The sequence below is a fragment of the Phaethon aethereus genome (genome assembly GCF_964289735.1).
Source record: "Phaethon aethereus genome assembly, chromosome: 2".
NCBI lineage: Eukaryota > Metazoa > Chordata > Aves > Phaethontiformes > Phaethontidae > Phaethon > Phaethon aethereus.
In genome coordinates this window covers 43,048,912-43,066,561 of record NC_138582.1, presented here as the reverse complement: position 1 = coordinate 43,066,561, position 17,650 = coordinate 43,048,912, and the positions used below count along the sequence as shown (strand labels likewise).

The 17,650-nt window shown below is 39.4% G+C and overlaps 1 protein-coding gene across 2 annotated transcripts; it reads left to right on the top strand.

The window, feature by feature from the left end:
- Positions 1–483: 483 nt before the first annotated feature.
- Positions 484–15,941, top strand: UBXN2B (UBX domain protein 2B; the record flags this gene model as incomplete). 2 transcript variants are annotated; one of them, XM_081996325.1, is made up of 9 exons in its annotated part: positions 484–631; positions 2,727–2,827; positions 5,279–5,350; positions 7,596–7,755; positions 8,301–8,378; positions 9,746–9,855; positions 10,284–10,421; positions 13,923–14,084; positions 15,779–15,941. In XM_081996325.1, the coding sequence occupies exons 1-9, from the start codon at positions 509–511 to the stop codon at positions 15,939–15,941; spliced, it is 1,107 nt and encodes a 368-aa protein (XP_081852451.1). In that variant the 5' UTR covers positions 484–508. The 2 variants fall into 2 exon arrangements, with proteins under 2 accessions (XP_081852451.1, XP_081852452.1); XM_081996326.1 differs by having other exon boundaries at positions 15,723–15,849.
- Between the last annotated feature and the right edge of the window lie 1,709 nt (positions 15,942–17,650).

Sequence of the window (17,650 nt, the reverse complement as noted above, 5' to 3'; positions counted from 1 at the left end):
CATGTAAAAGTAGACTGAGAAATTCGCTGCATACCACCAGCACACGCTGGCTGTTGGGCTGACACCACCGAGCAAGAACTGCCAGTCTCGACCAAGGCCCAAGGTGGCCAGGGCCTGTCAGTGGACAAAAGCCTTCCTCCATCACCAGGTGCTGAGAGAAGGCTGCGAGCAAACCCACCCCCTGCGTGTGCCCGCTGGGAGGGACGCGGCTGGGCCCCTGCCGACCGCGGGGACGTGCACACACAGTTTCCCTCCTGGGCAAGGGACGCTGAGGGCATGAATACAGACAGACAGACCGACACACGCGTCCCCCGTGACGCCAGCACCCTCGGTGGTGGCAGGACACACCGTCCCCATAGAAACGGTCCGGTGGGCGGGGCTACGTTGGACCCGGCCCCTCCTGTTGCCATGGCAGCCGCCGCTGGCGGAGGAAGTGCTTCGCGGCGCTGGCCCCGCCCCGCTCCGCCCTGCCCCGCCCCTCGTCCGGCGCCGCTACCGCCCTCTGAAGATGGCGGATGGCGGGGCCGCTCCCGCGCAGCAGGAAGGGGAAGTGTCCGCGGCGGCCGGCGGCGGCCGGAGGGATCGGCAGCCCCGGGGCGGCGGCCGCCCGCCCAGCGCCCGGGATTTGCAGGTGAGCGGGTGGAGACGGGCCGGGCCGAGCGGGGCGGAGTGCCGTGTCTCCTCGGGGGCGCCCCTGGCCTTCCCTGAGGCCGGCGCTGAGGGGAGCGGCCGGGCGCGGTTCCCCGGCCCTCGCGTTGCCAGTCGGGTCTGCCGCGCCGTAGGCAGGCAGGGCTGGGCCTCTGAGCAGAGGCTGTCGTCTTTTCTTTCTTTTTTCACTCCCTTTTGAGGCTGGGAAGGGAAGGACGCCTCTGAAAGAGGAGCAGGCACTGTGGGAAGCGGTGGGTGGTCAGCGTGTGTGGTGGTCGGCTCTACAGGGAACTGGAAGGGCTCTCCTGACACTTCAGTAGTTGGGTTTTAAATGCGCTTGAAGTTGTTTTGGCGCCATTGCATATCCTGATTATTTGGTAGGAGTGTCCTTCCGCGCAAGAAAACGTCAGTCTCTGCAGCTGTGGTGTAAGACTAAGGACAAGATCTTTTCCCAGGTTTACACGGGGAAAGTTTCGAGAGAGTGTGATCACAGATGTAACTCAACATTGGTACTTAAATGTTTAATTGCAAACACTTTTAGCAGTTTTCCTTTTTTGTGTGTGACTTTGAAACGATATGAATGTTCAAAATGTTTTAGCAAAAAAATTGATTGGAAAACAGGTGAAACTTGACAGCTGAAACGACCCCTATTTTATTTAATTGGGCAGAATCAACAGAGAAAGATGGATATAGTTTTCTTCTTTTTCTTGGTTACTATTTAGGGTTTTCTTAGGTTCTTGTTGAGTTTAGCTTTGCTGCAATGTGTAACAGTAATAAAGTTTATGTTAATACTTTTGGTTCCTAAGTTCCTTAGTTAGTGAACTGAAGCAGACAGGCATTTTGGGTAGATGATTATTGATAAAATGTTAAAAACCAAAGAAGCACTCTCTTGGGGCAGAGTAGCTGGCTGTCCATCTGTCTAGCTCAGTACTTGATTTGTCGTTGACATTATAAGAGGAGTGGTATAGGAAAGCACAGAAGCCTGACCCTCTTACGCTCCCTCAGCATCCCTCAGTCTTTGGATTAGGGATGGTACAGGGTAGATTTTTGCCCGTTTCTTTTAGTGTCTGCTTATGGACTTCTTGTCTACAACTTACGTTATCAGCTTTACATATCTAAAAGATATTTGTCTCTCCAGATAGAATGGGATCGGCAGGGGTTTTCTTGAGCTGTCTCATTACTCAGTTTAATTTTCTTAATGGGTATAATTCCTCAACTTATATTTTTTCCCCTGCAGAAAATTCCTCACAATAATATGGGATTAATATCCTGTGTTCACAGAAGTGTGTTTTGAAGGACGGATGGTGTTTCATTTTATTTTAATGTGTATTCCTTCTACATAAAACTGTGAAGAAATTGTAGCCTTTTGTAGTACCTGTTCTGGTGTGTATGATAAAATGTTAACATCACTTGCATAGTGCGAACAAAATGGTTTGGGGACAAAATTAAGGATGATTTGACAAACAAAGTAGAGTATTATTCAGGACAAGAGTAAGATTGCTAAAAATGACGTTAGATGTGCCGCATACAACTTCCTAAAAATGAACTTGCCAATGATACGGCAGTATTTGGGGAACCTTTGGGAAAAACTTTTTTTTAAGTATCTGCAATGGTTCAGGAAGGCTGAATTGGTTCTTAATTCCAGTACAAGCTTATCTGTATTACGTTTTTTTACATTTCTACGTAAAACGTTTGTAAAATTTATTATTTGCTTCCCTATCAGAGGGTTACCTAGCAACTTTATTTCAATTTGTTAACATTAATGAGATGATGCTTAATATATATATGTGTGTATATACTCTTGTGATTCTGAATCTAATATGGGCTGAATGTAGCTAGTGAAACAGCATGAACCAAATGCAGCGGAGTACAAGTTCCAAGTCACAATGGCAATAAGCATCATGTGTTTTTTTTAATAAAGCAGAAAGGAAGTTGAATTTAGGGAAGTGGTTGGGGTTTCTCATGTTGATGTTTCTAATTTTCTGGTGATGGACACATTTTGCATTCGTTTGTCTTACTTCTGTTCCATATGTTGTTCTAGCATTACAGACTTCTAAAAAGAGTTCTGTTTCCTACAGTTGGCCTTGGCAGAGTTATACGAAGATGAAGCTAAAAGGCAGTCATTGTGTCCTGACAAACCAACAACTAAAAAGATCAGTAACACAAAAGTATCACAGAGGTAAGATGCATGTTGTACTTCAGAAATGTGTTGGATAGGTACTGTATTAGCTCACAAAACTTTGTCATACTTACTTGATCTCTTTCTTGTATAAAAAGCAATCTACATGAGTTCATAATCTGGAATTGTGAAAATCCCTGTAATAATGCATAATCTGTGTCTTCTTGGAATGCTTTTAAAACTGTATTTATTTAGGAGCCTTTGTGCTATATGGTGTTCCAAAACGCTTTAAACCCACTTCAGATAAGATTAAGATTCCATAAGTGAAATGCACTGTTGCTCTTTGTTTACACAGACAGAATTTGGAAATTTGCTGTATCACGAAAGTACCGCTGTTCTTTCCTTCTTCAAAATCCAGCAAATCAGTAATTTGTGTGAAACTTGACAAGCAAGCTGCTTTGAACGTTGTACTTATGTCAGTACCTGATGAGACAAATATTCATTTGAAAAATTATTAGTAGGTTCATTAATAGGCTCCTATGGGGCAAGGGAAATAAGAAGGGCTTTGTAATGGCTTTGTCTGGGTTTGGTAGGTGGAAGGAAAGACGTGTCTATGTATAAATCCAACTTTGCTGGCCTGCAGCGTTTGCAGTTCACATAGCATTTGAAGATTCAATGTAGTTTTAAATTTTTTATAAAGAGGTCTTTCCAGCTTTCAATTAATTTTTATTTAAATTGTTTTAAAGAAGGGAAGTCTTTAAAGTATTACTGTCAGTGATGCCATAACAAGTCTTGTATTTGGCTTGTCTTTCAATCACCACTGCCAATATGGATATCTTTTAAAGGAGGTTAAGCAGCAGAAAAGATCTTAGTCACCAGAGCCATGCTTCAAGTGCATCTGCAAATGCAGATCTTCAGGAAGAGGGATTTTAGCACAGTATGTGACACTTGGAAAATAATAGCTCTTTTGGTGAGTTTGTTTGTTTGGTAAAACTACCTAAGTTGACTAATCAGCTAGATAGAACACAGTTTATACACAAATAAAGCAAACAGCTCCATTTACCAATACATATCATGAAGTTACAACTTCCCACTCCAACTGAAGGAAAAGCTGCAATACAGTATCTTAAATACTTCAGTGTGATAGCTGTTGGCAAACACTTGCTCTTTGTTGGCAATCATACTGGAATCTGTCTGAGAAAGAAGAGATGACTGCTATTTGCATGGTATCCAAAATGACATTTTTCTTGTAGTAGACTTCAGTTTGCTCTCAAGTGAGCAGTGCATTAATTGCAAAGAAACATTGTGCTGCTTTTGAAGTCATCTACTCGTCTTGCCTTCCACAATTGCAGATATAGAAGAATGGCCCTGCTGCAACAAATGCCGTATTATGTATGCTGTCATGTTGTGTAAGCTCCTTTAAGAAACATTAAGACTATTGGCATAAAAATACAAGCCCCACAAAACCTACGATGCAACAAAGGAAGAAAATAGAAGACATTGAAGTGTTTCTAGTGCCCATGACCTACATCCATAACAATACATTCTTTTTCTGAGAAAGTAATAAGAAGCAGATCCTTCACTGAGATATAGAATTACATTATTTTATTAACACATACTTAAAAAAGTGATGGCCTGCTCTGCTACGCTTTGATTTCAAAGGTATAGTAATCAGTCACATTGCATAAATCTGAACTAGTGATCTGCCATTATGCATGTAGCAGATTGTATGTATGCTTTTATCCCATGGTAGTTCAGCTACCTCATATACATCTTGCATTAATGAATTTTGTCATCAAGTACTACAGGATAAGAACAAATATCTGTATAGCTTTTCCTGGCATTTTGCAAGCTAACAACCTAGCTTGTCCTGTGGTAGCTTATCAGTCTATCCCTATCGTAAAACAGAATCTGATTCTGCATTTTAATCATCTTTTGAAAGTCTTTGCGATGTTGCCTTTCAACATATTTTTAAAATTGCGTAAAATAGAAGTGAGAACTGCTACTTTTCAGTTTTCAGGATCCTCATAGACAGGGACTTAAGGACATCAAAGAAAGCCAATGTTGACTTCACTAGGCAACGTACCTCTTGACAAAAACAGATAAAATGTGGAAAGAATTTGAAGTGTAATTAATTCTAGTAAGCTGAATTCTGAGACAGCTGTTGAGCTTGCATATTACCTGTGTTATCTGTGGGACCGCGAGTGGCATATAGCAGAATTCTGCGTAACCTATGCTAGAATAGAATAGTTCAGTTGGAAGGGACCTACAAGAGTCATTTTGTTACTCCAAAATTACTCTACTATATACATGCCCTTTCCTGCTTTTTCACTGAGAAGCATCCTTGGCTATGTTCTTTGGCCAAAAAAAGTACGGTGAGAAGAAAACAAACCAAACAACTTGTTATCCTTAGTTTTTGAAAAATAAGTAGTTTTGGAAGTTAGGTATGAAGTATTTAGTGAAGTGAATGTACCAGTCATCTTCAAACTTTGTCTTTTATTCTCTTGGCAGTCTTAAAATTGATTCTCTTAGAAGGTTGAGAAAACCAGAGAGAAGCATGAGCGATGACAAAGAAAACCAAAGGTATTTTAAAAGCAACAACAAAAAAATTAATGATTATGAAAGTAATTGGGGTTTTTTGTGACATTCACACTTTGCTCCCCACTGTTTTTCAAAATACATGTGAGCTAAGTCTATCCTGCAAAGAGCTAGCAACTACATAGAGCTGCTGTGTGACTTACTAGAGTAAGTGTTAGCTATACACAGCTGTAGTAAAACTACATTTAGCGGAATCTGGCTGTAGAGATATAGGACCTGTAGATGCCTTAACACATGACTGTATGGATGTAAAAGGTTGTAACTTACACTTGGATTCAAAATTGTTTTTGCCTTTTCTGAAATATCCTGAATTGTTCTGTCTATCTGTTGGATGAAAAGCTGAACATGAGCCGGCAATGTGTGCTCACAGCCCAGAAGGCCAACATCAAAAAGCAGCCACATCAAAAGCAGCGTGGCCAGCAGGTCGAGGGAGGTGATTCTACCCTTCTACTCTGTCCTGCTGAGACCCCACCTGGAGTCCTGCGTCCAGCTCTGGAGTCCTCAGCACAGGAAAAACACGGACCTGTTAGAGCGGGTCCAGAGGAGGGACACAAAAATGATGAGAGGGATCATGGAACACCTCTCCAATGAGGACAGGCTGAGAGAGTTGGGGTTGTTCATCCTGGAGAAGAGAAGGCTCCAGGAAGACCTTCTTGCAGCCTTTCAGTACTTAAAGGGGGCTTATAAGAAAGATGCGGAAAAACTTCTTAGCAGAGCCTTTTGCAATAGGACAAGGGGTAAATGTTTTTAACCTAAAAGAGGGCAGATTTAGACTAGATAGAAGGAAGCAATTTTTGACAGTGAGGGTGGAGAACCACAGAAACAGGTTGCCCAGAGACGTGGTAGATGCCTCATCCCTGGAAACATTCCAGGTCAGATTGGACGGGGCCCTGAGCAACCTGGTCTAGTTGAAGATGTCTCTGGTCATTGCAGCAGGGTTGGACAAGGTGACCTTGAAAGGTCCCTTCCAACCCAAACCATTCTATGATTCTATCACCTATTACTCAAATATTTGAATACTTCCTTTCTTTCTTGATTACAAATTCTGTTGAGAACTCTTTTTTCATCTCCTTAACACTATAAGTGTTTTAAAGCTAATAATTAATTATTTTCCATATAAATGGCAATTAGGATAATAAATACAGATTTATGTACAAAGGAGAGATTATATTAAAGGATTATCGGTTCTGCGACATCATAAAAGCAGTATTATTGTACAGCACCTTCATGCGTACTACTCATTTTGTGGCATTGTAAAATACGGTGGAATCAACAGCATTTTGAAGTCACTGGCCTGAAAGGCAGTTTCACATGGATTGATTGATTTGCTTTGCCCCAAGTGGTTAAGTGGAAACGTTAAGGAAAGTAGAATGCACTTATTTTATTAGTTATTAATGCTTCCTGTAATCAAAGACAAAACCCTCTCAGGCTTGCCAGGTTTTGTATTTATATACAGATTTTCTTACAACATCTATTCCGTTGGTATTTAGGGTTTTACAGAGCCTTTCTCAAGATAATCCTCAAGGAATATCTTGATCTTCATAATCAAACAGATACAGTTTTGAACAGAATTATTTGTAGTTTAACCTTTTATCTTCAAGAGCTAGAAATGGGGCCGTATTGAGGAAGAAGAATGCAAATTAGCTTTCACAGCTACTTCTGAAGATTTTAAAATGCCTTGAAAGGTTAATTAAATTTATTAAAAACTTTCTATTTCTGATATTGGCAAGAATTGAAATGTGCTAGGTCTTTAAATTAAAAGATCAAATTGTGGCACTGTTTAGGTTTTCCAACAACAGTTTTATGCTTGTTCTGCCAAGGCAATGTTTACTGTGAATCTGTATTCTAACCAGCCCACGCACAGTCCCATGCACAGGACACTCCTGAGGAAATTCATCTTTCTGGAAGCCTGTGGCATCCATGTAAGATGAATGTATAAAGCCACAGCTGCATCAGGACTATGTTCACTGAAACATATAGCCTTGTCCCCTAACCTCTGGGGTCTGTTCCAGAAGGCATCTTGGTAGTTTTATTAGTTAAATGTCTTTTGAGTAGTGCTGCTTTGATCGCTGGGAAGGTCAGAACCAAGTGGAACATTTCTGCTATGAGAATGAAAAGGTTTTCTGACGAATTTGGCTCTTTGTTCATTAATTTTTTTTCTTGTGATGGGAAGAGGAAAATGATGCTTATCATTTAAAGCATTATTTCTTATGAACATTATATTCTAAAGATTTTATTCAGGTGACTCAGAATATAGAGGATTACAGATTTCTGGGGCTTCTAATAATCCAAGTAAAATTGTTGCTGAACTCTTCAAGCAAGCAAAAGAACATGGGGCTGTCCCGTTAGATGAAGCCTCAAGAGCATCTGGTGATTTCAGTAAAGCTAAGGTAAAAGTGAAAAGATATCTTGATGTCTGTTTACATTAGTCTCTCTTGAAACCTCATCTAACCACATGAGAGCAAATACGCCTTTTTGTGGTTTGTGAATAGCACAGGATTTGATCAACATAGTTGTGTATTATCTGTCGTCAAATAGCTTGCTCTAGAAAGTAAAGTGGGGAGGAACCACACATTTTTAGGGGGAATAATTAGAAATCAACCTGAACTGGAATTATTTGCCTTATTTTTAAATAAAATTTATTTAAAAAAAAAAGTGCAGTTGAATCCCAATCAAAATCTCTTATCTGTTGATTTACTAATGTTTGGAAAAGTGTACAGATTAGAAACTGAAATGCATCACATAAAACCTGTTTAGCCTGATTATGGTTAATAGGTATAATTTTCCACTTAGAAAATATACAAATTAGAACAGTGTATTTGCTTTTTATTATAGAAGCAAGCTTGCTGATGCTTTTATTTGCACCTAGGTAAGAATGTTAATAAACTGTTTTAGATATTTATTTCAGTAAGCTTTTCTATGTATTTTTTCCCAGTCATTTTCTGGTGGTGGATATAGATTGGGTGACTCATCACAAAAGCACTCTGAATACATATATGGAGAAAATCAAGATGTAAGTAAAATCTGAATAGCAGGAAGCAGAATCTTTAACAGATGTCTGCTTAATCATGTTTACAGCTTGAAATGCTAGTATTACTGTAGCTATGTCTATGAGGAAAAACTAATATCTAAATATTAGATATGTGTTTCGTAAAAATTGTTAAAGTGTCCACGGAGGACAGATTTTCATTGGATACACCTAAGGCCTCCGTTGTGGAATTTTCTGACGTAAGCAAATACTCCTTTCAGTTACTTTCCTCCAGCTCTTGTTCTGCATTCTCTTAGCTATGCTAACATTTTAATCCTCTCAGGTTAGGAATTGCTGCTTCTTGTGGCTTGCAAAGCAGCCAATCTCAAACTGGAAGGCATGGAAGTATTCTAGGAATGGTGAAGCAGCAAGTTAGAGGCCTTTGGAAATTTGTCTGCCCTTTCTCTTGTCTTGCTGAAAAGGCAGGAATTGGGGGTGGGAGGGAAGAAAGTTCTCCGCACTTTGCCATTTGTGCGAATGGCTAGAGCAAATGTTAAGCTTATCTAGAAACAAAATCAAGAAATAAGTCAGGCCAAAAGATGTGGTTCAGGCTGGGAGGGTGCTGTCATGTCAGACCAGGAGCTGGTAGCCTTCTACCCTTTTAAGTAATCCTTCTACCTTCTGCGTAATGTCTGGTTGTACTGAGCTGGAAGCCTGTAGCAGTGGGGTTACCGTAACTGGGGCAGGGATATTCCTCTAAGGGAAGGTCACTTTTGCTGGCTGGGGAAGCCTAGTTGTGCTGGACTACAAGGCAGTTCCAGGGAAGAGATGTGCAGGCTCTGAAGGCTCTGTCTGGACGTACAGGCACGCAGCAAAATAAGAAGTGAGTGAAGGAGGCTGGTTTCCAGGATTCTCAGCATTTGAACTGAATGGAGTTAGTATCAACTTTATTGGAGCTCAGCATGTAATAATTTGAGGAAAGAATAGTTTTCACTGTAACTGATGTATTGGCAGTAATTTGTAGTTTTATGGTTTTACTTATTAATTTATCAACAAGAAACATATACTGTTTTTGAAAGTAATTGGAACACTGTGAAGATCACTACACAGTCACTGTATATCATCTGTTATGGCATGGATAGCAGATTAAGAGATTCTTTTTCCCCAAGTGTAAAAGTGGTCTTGAAGTAGATAGTAGTCTATAACTATTATTTGCTTTTTTAAAGGATTCTAACAATGATAGTTACAGTGCAGTGCTCTCTTTTTTTGTCATTTACATCTTGTTTGTGGTCTGCTACAAAATCAGTTAAGTATAGATCAAAAATTGTATAACTAAGCTGTATGAAATTGAAATACCTTATTTCTCTATTTTCACCTTTTTTTTTTTTTATTTCACCATCTTTGCTTCGTAGGTTCAAATTTTGCTGAAGCTATGGAGGAATGGCTTCAGTTTAGATGATGGCGAGTTGAGATCCTATTCAGACCCAACAAATGCTCAGTTTCTTGAGTCTGTCAAAAGAGGGTAAGTTAAAATAGCAACTTTTTGGAGGTATGTCTTTCAAATGAAGTGAAGAAAAGCACTTCCTCCACATGTTTATAATTATTAAAAGCTCCAGACTTGTTCTCTGCCTGCACCCATAAAATACATTCTGTATTTGTCATGAGATGCATGGGACTTTTAAAAATTTTGAACGCTTTGGCTCCTTCTGGTGGTTTAACTGAGTGTTACTCATTACAGATGACTTTTAGTTTCACTTGTTTTTGTTGGCGCATTCTAGGTTTTTTTTTTTCTTCCTTTAGGATGAAGTCAATTCATTAAACAATTGGATGTCTGACTTTTAAAGTAAACATATTAAGAGTGTCTATTCATACTGTACTGTGTAAGGTTTTTGTGTAATTTTGCATTGCAGTTCAGAATGTAATTGGGAAACTTTTATTTTTGTAATTAAGGGAAATTCCTGTGGAGCTGCAGCGACTTGTTCATGGTGGCCAGGTTAATTTGGATATGGAAGACCACCAAGAACAGGAATATGTGAAGCCTAGACTGCGATTCAAAGCTTTCAGTGGCGAAGGGCAAAAACTTGGAAGGTAAAAAAGGCTAGATTTTCTATTCTGTGTTCATATGCTATTTCAAAAGCTGGATTTAATCAATTTGGAGACTGTTGGAGAAAGCAATACAAAATTATTCTGTGCCACAAGTCTTGGTCCTGATTTCAGAGTCACCAGTAATCATGAAAGTTTATATATACTCTTAAAAAAAGTTAAGTCTTGGTCCTGTCTTGGAACTGCTCATAGATTTGCTGGATGCTTTGTGCTTTATTGTGACTGAGATTTTTCTGCCTGTTGCATATAATTTTGCCTATAATTTTGTTTTTAAAATTCAGCTGTGTTTAAAATGGGAGTAAAGGAAGCTGAAAGGTGATTAGTACTGTACAAACTTCATGAGAAAATCTCTGGATAGAGGAAGCAGACCCAAATAAATTGTTCCCCATTTAGTGAGGAACAGGCAGAACTTAGTTATAATGTGATACTGGCCAGTATCACTGCTCTGGCTTAGCTGCAGTACATGTTGTCTTTTACTGCTCGGATCATCGCAAAGGGAATAGGAGATGCTATTGCAGCAATATGACTGATGCCTGACTTAATGCAGATGGAAAGTATTTTTGTATGGGAGCAACTCCCATCTTTTTTTCTGGAATGAAGCAGCAGAAACATTGTCCTGAAATATAACCTTGTAAATGGTCACTCATTATAAGTTATACGAGGGAAGTCTGTTAGCTTTAAGAAAGAGAAATAATTTGATTTTTTTTAATTTGATGCAGAATAAGTGAGCAGTAGGTTTTATAAAAGTCTCTCAACTTTTACTAGTATTTGATTAAAACTGCAAGTGATGCTGCAAAAATCTATAGTAGGAGCTGTTTTCTGAAAAGCAAATAACCACAGAAATTGTCTGTGCTCCCCTAGATGAAATAATACTGCAAAGCCTGGATTGCGGGAGAGGAGGGGCTCAACTTTTAACCTCTGACTGGAGGCCCCCACTTCCTCCAATTCTAGTGTCATTTCCAACTGCAGTATAAAATTCATAAATGTAGTAAAACCCCAGAAATTTAATGATTTAGAAAAGCTTATACCTGGTTCAGTTTCATCTGCTGTCCTGGTACAATAGTATGCTGATGCTGTTTAAGCTCTAGTATATATAATTCAATTGAACTAATACATAATGCGCCAAAATGCATTCCAGTGACTGAATATTTCAGACTACTTTATCCAAAAGTGCATAATCTCTGGTCAGCTTAAGTCAGTCAGTAAGAGTAAAAAATAGTGTGACCTCAACTCTGCCAAACATCAGCTCTTTCATGTAACAATTACAGGCTTTATGGCAGCTTTTCCAGCTGACTTGATATTAGCTGTTGAATGGTAAATACTTCTAGGTTTCTGTTCATGACTCCATTTATTCATGTAATATGTTTGGTTGCCAAAAAAAGGTATTACTGGTGTGTTTCTGCAAGTAATTTAATTCAATAAATTATTTTTAGCTGTTTCCAATCTATATGTCACCTTTTTAAAAATAAGGAAATGTGCTCAGTAAAACAGAGAAAGTAGTAGGCTCTGGTAGCAGTGACATAGGGAACAATTGCATATAACAACTTCTTCATTAGAGCACTTTCCCAGATTATTAAAGTTGGTGGAGAAGAGAGGAGGTTCTGTATGTAAGAAAATGTGCACACCTGTTGTGTGGCATTTTTGTTTGTTTTAGTAGTTTATGAAGTCTCAGGTATGTAAGCAATGAGAGGAGCAGCCAAATGGCTATCTCAAATCAGGTTTATATTACTTTCATATTAAAAGTAAAAAAAATTCCAGGCTTACTGTTTGGTGATATCAATTACCTGTCAGTATCATTTGTGTTTAAAAGGGTGGGGGATGCCTAGAATCATAAAGTAGTGCTCCTGAGAGCAATTACTGAAGCAGTTTTGGTCAGTTTAATCATAGAATCATAGAATAGTTTGCATTGGAAGTGACCTTTCAAGGTCATCTTATCCAACCCCCCTGCAATGAGCAGGGACATCTTCAACTAGATCAGGTTGCTCAGTGCCTTGTCCAACCTGACCTTGAATGTTTCCAGGGATGGGATATCTACCACCTCTCGGGGCGACCTGTGCCAGTGTCTCACCACCCTCATTGTGAAAAGTGTCTTCCTTCTGTCTAGTCTAAATCTGCTCTCTTTTAGGTTAAAACCGTTACCCCTTGTCCTATTGCAACAGGCTCTGCTAAAATGTTTGTCCCTATCTTTCTTATAAGCCCCCTTCAGGTACTGAAAGGCTGCAAGAAAGTCTCCCTGGAGCCTTCTCTTCTCCAGGCTGAACAACCCCAACTCTCTCAGCCTGTCCTCATAGGAGAGGTGTTCCATCCCTCTGATCATTTTTGTGTCCCTCCTCTGGACCCACTCCAACAGATCCATGCCTTTCCTGTGCTGAGGGCTCCAGAGCTGGACGCAAGACTCCAGGTGGAGGCTCAGCAGAGTAGAGGAGCAGAATCCCTTCCCTCAGCGTGCTGGTCACACTTCGTTTGATGCAGCCCAGGATACGGTTGACCTTCTGGTCTGTGAGTGCATGTTGCCAGCTCATGTCCAGGTTTTCATCCACCAGTAATGCTAGGACCTTTTCAGCAGGGCTGCTCTCTATCCCTTCATCCCCCAGCCTGTATTGATACCGGGGGTTGCCCTGACCCAGGTGCAGGACCCTGCACTTGGCCTTGTTGAAACTCATGAAGTTCACATGGGCCCATTGTCCAGGACCCTCTGGATGGCATCCCATCTCTCAGGTGTGTCAATTCCACCACTCAACTTGGTGTTTTCTGCAAACTTGCTGAGGGTGTACTCAATCCCACTGTCTTTGTCATTGATGAATATATTAAGGAGTACTGGTCCCAGTACAGACCCCTGAGGGACACCAGTTGTCATCCATCTCCATCTGGACATTGAGCTGTTGACCACTACCCTCTGGATGCAACCATCCAACCGAATTCCTCATCCACCAGACAGTCCACCCATCAAATCCATATTTCTCCAATGTATAGAGGATGTTGTGAGGGACTGTGTCAAAGGCCTTACAGAAGTCCAGACAGATGACATTGATAGCTCTTCCCTTGTCCACTCATGTGGTCACACTATCATGGAAGGCCACTAGGTTGGTCAGGCAGGACTTGCCCTTGGTGAATGCAGTATAATGATTCATCATTAGTTTTTACTATAGTCCTTGAGGTACGATATATAAATCTTAGTATCATTTCATGGTCTGTGAACATAAACAAAGATCATTTTGTTTATACTTGATTACCTATTTAAAATCATGCAAATTTAATGATAAGCAGTTATAAGAAAAATAAATATGAAATATTGCAATCATTGATAAGAAACTACAAAAGCATTATTTGTGTCTCTTTTAGTTCGGATAATGTTGGGACGTTTTTCATTGCTCGTTTGTGCTAGCTATACACGGTAGTTATTCAGTGAAAAATACATTTGAAACATTATTCACGTCTGGTTTGACTTCATTAATAACATCTGGTTTATTTTTTTCAATCTTCTAGCCTTACACCTGAAATAGTCAGCACACCTTCTTCCCCGGAGGAAGAGGAGAAATCGATTCTTAATGCACCTGTTCTGATTGATGATTCCATGCCAGCAACTAAAATTCAAATTAGATTAGCTGATGGAAGCCGATTAATACAAAGATTTAATCAAACACACAGGTAAATTGATTCTGCATCAATGCAGATAACCGTAATTACTTCATTGTTTGTGTTTTGTCATAAAATGAGTATCAGCAAGACAGCAAAAATGGGAAAAATACAGCTCCACTGAAATGTAATAGCTCTGTCATTTTCATAACATAGATGTACTGATGAATTGACTATCACAGCAAAAGTCTGTAATTGGAAGCATAAGATATTTGATAACTGCAGTCACAAACTTCAGTGAGCAGTTATGTCCTGTGATTTGTAAGGACACGGTACCAGCCATAACTATTCTCAGGGCAACTGAAATCTGGACAGCCTCGCTACGTAGTCATCCCAACCCTGGGCCCTTCTTGTGAAGAGTGTGTGACTGAGTCAGATGACCCTCAGAAGGCACTTTATTGCAGTTCTGGAGTATGGTCTGAATTGGAATGTAGTCCAGGCAGAGAAGTGCTTTGGCCCATATCAAGAGCTCCAGCTTTCTACCTCATTATACTCGAGACTATGACTAAACATGACATGGGTTCTAAGTGTAGACTGCAGCCCATATGCAGAAGGGTGTATGGACATAAAATACTCGTTTGCAGTTCTGGCATGTAGGCTGGACATAACCAACCTTTGCTTTGTTTTGGACGGTCATCTAGGAGTTGGCAGCGTGTGAACTCGGCAAATTTTTTAGATCTGTTAGTAGTTTGCTGATTACAGCTTGCCATCAGTTTTATTGACATTGTTGGGGCATTGCCACAAATGGTGTTGGCCAACCCCATTTATTTGCCTAAGAGGTTGTGTTAGTGCAAGGTTCTGCAAAGCTCTGCTTTGCCCTGTGCGGCTGAGAGAACTTTGGGCAGAGGGCAGAGATTTGGGCAGTAGTTCCACTTGTGCTTCACAGCAAGTAGGGTTCAAGCCAGCTCTGGTCTGAAATCTGCACCATAGTGTTAGAACACGGACGTAACTGAACTTGAATCTTGCTTTGAAAGTGGTATAAGCATGGACCCAATTCCATGTTAATACTGTTACATGGAGAGTTCCCCTGTTTCCTTTTTTTCTTCTGACTCAGAATAAGGGCAGAGCCAATGTGCAGGTTTCTTCACCTGACAACATACACTGACCACAATGAGGCAATTTTAGCTGGGATGCCGGTAGGGAGGAAGATACAGCAGTAGTTTTTATATTTTAGTGGACCTGAGAGTACAGGCCCAGATCCTTTCTTCACAACACCTGCTGGAGAAGTGATTTAGATAAACAGTAGGATTCATCAGGAGCCTCTGTAGCCATGATGTTTTTTCTTTTGCCTGCATGAAAGACTAGAAGTGGTAAACTTCCCAGTAATGTCTGTAACCAAGGGTGTGTTGACAGAAGCCTTTTTGGAATATACTAATTAATAGTTAAATTTTTGACAGCTGATGTTGAAATTACTTGACTTTCTATGTTATCGATTTGCAGTATACTTCTATGTTACAGATTTTATTTCTGTTATTTGAGAAAACAAGCAACATTCATTTTAGTTTTTCAGGTTTTGTATGTAAGAAGCAAAAAATTCTAGGCTACAGCCATTAATCATCTCTATCAAATGGAAATGTAAAATCAATAGGACATATTAAATGGTTCAGTCTGTTAGAACGTTTTGTGTTCTCTGTTCATCTTAATATTCAGAGATTTATGTCAAAATGGAATCACACACAGTTTTCATGTCCATATCCTTTCCACAGGATTAAGGATATTCGAGATTTCATTATCCAGTCCCGTCCAGCCTTTGCAACAACTGATTTTGTTCTTGTGACTACCTTTCCAAATAAAGAGCTAACAGATGAAAGCCTGACACTACGAGAAGCAGATATACTTAACACTGTGATTCTTCAGCAATTAAAGTAATCTTACAGTTGTTGGTACAATATAGGAAGCGTGCTGTATTGTCACACAATGTTTCCAACAGATGAAAAAAAGGAAAGATCAGTGTCTTTTTATTCCCCCACTTCCACAGATCAGATTTTTGGGTTTTGTGTCTTCCAGCTATAGCATATCTAACTTTTTTATTTTAATTTCTCAACATTGTTCAACCTTTTTTTAGTACTAAAATTAAGCTTCCCTATGTTAGTATGGTACAAACCACATTTTGTACTAAATGTGAAATGAGATATGACTTTATGACCCTTCATTATTTGAAGGGGAGTGAGATGAGAAGCATTTTTCTGAAGGGGACAGTATCTTTCATACAGTTGGTAAGATTTGCACTATGGAAATGTTTTATGCTGCATTGACTTACAGCCATTTGAAAACTTAGCCTGTAGGTTATGTTTACCTTCTGAGCTGTATTAATATTAAGGTGTTCTGTTTAACAGGTTGACAGATAATTAATGCCCTAATATAATTTTTGTATATTCTGTTTGTAGTGTTTCATGGTGCAATATAATATTTATAATCTAGTTTTTATGTAATTTTCCCTGTATTGTTGCTCATATGAGTGAATCAGTTCAGGAGATGCAAACCTCAGTATCCCAGACAATAATAGATTATTCTCATTTGTGTTCTAGTTGTTCTACATGTGGTGAAAATAAGTATGACTTTTCTTTTTCTTCAAGTTAGAGGAATGGTGAAGACCACTATCATCTGGAGAAATGCTGTGATTTAGATTTCTTGAGAGTAGGACTGTGGTCACTTTGAACCTGAATATGCAGTTGAACCCTGTGCAGCTACATGATTCTTCACATGAACAGTTGCTTAACTAACCTCAAATGAAAAACACTGAGGTGCACAAACACAGAACTTGTTTATGCTGTCACTTGCATGCACAAAAGTAGACATGTTAATTGGTCGTGTATTTTTGACCTGAATTTCAGGTCTTTATATTTGGAATTTTGGCCAAAGGCATTTTGTAATACCCAGTGGGGATTTGGTTGTGCAGCTTTCACTATACTTGTTTGGAAGCCGTATAATCAAACCCTTTAATCTTTGAAATTATCTATTTTTTCAAATAATGTGGTCCTACATTGCAGTATGCAGGTAGGAATCTTATGTTGTGGGCAAACTGTCTACTGTGCTTTAGTAGTATGCAGTTTTATAGTATTTGTGGCTTTATACCAGATGAGTGGATCAGAGTCTGAAGGAGGGTAAATGGGCTGTATTTCTTGTACCGATATGTGTGTTGAAAATGCTGTTTTCACTGATTATTTTATTCTGAAAATATCAATACTTATTTATGCTAAGCTTATAATTGCTCAGTATATTTGATTAATCTTACATTTTTACCTCAAAGTACATATTTGACTGAGTAAATTTTAAACGTGCAATTGTATTTGAAGTATTTTGTTTTGTAATCTGAATATCTGCATGATTTTAATCATAATTAATTTCACGTGATAAGTAATTAAAGTTTTAAGCTAAAAAGACCATAGGCAATACTTCTTGTTTTCTTCTCAATTTATGTTGTAATGAAGTGATGATTGTGTTGTGTGCCAAATATTTAGGCCTAAAGGAATGGACACTTACTATGCATATATTTCATATAATAACACTTCTCTATATAAATCTGAGGGATGGAACACCTCTCCAATGAGGACAGGCTGAGAGAGTTGGGGTTTTTC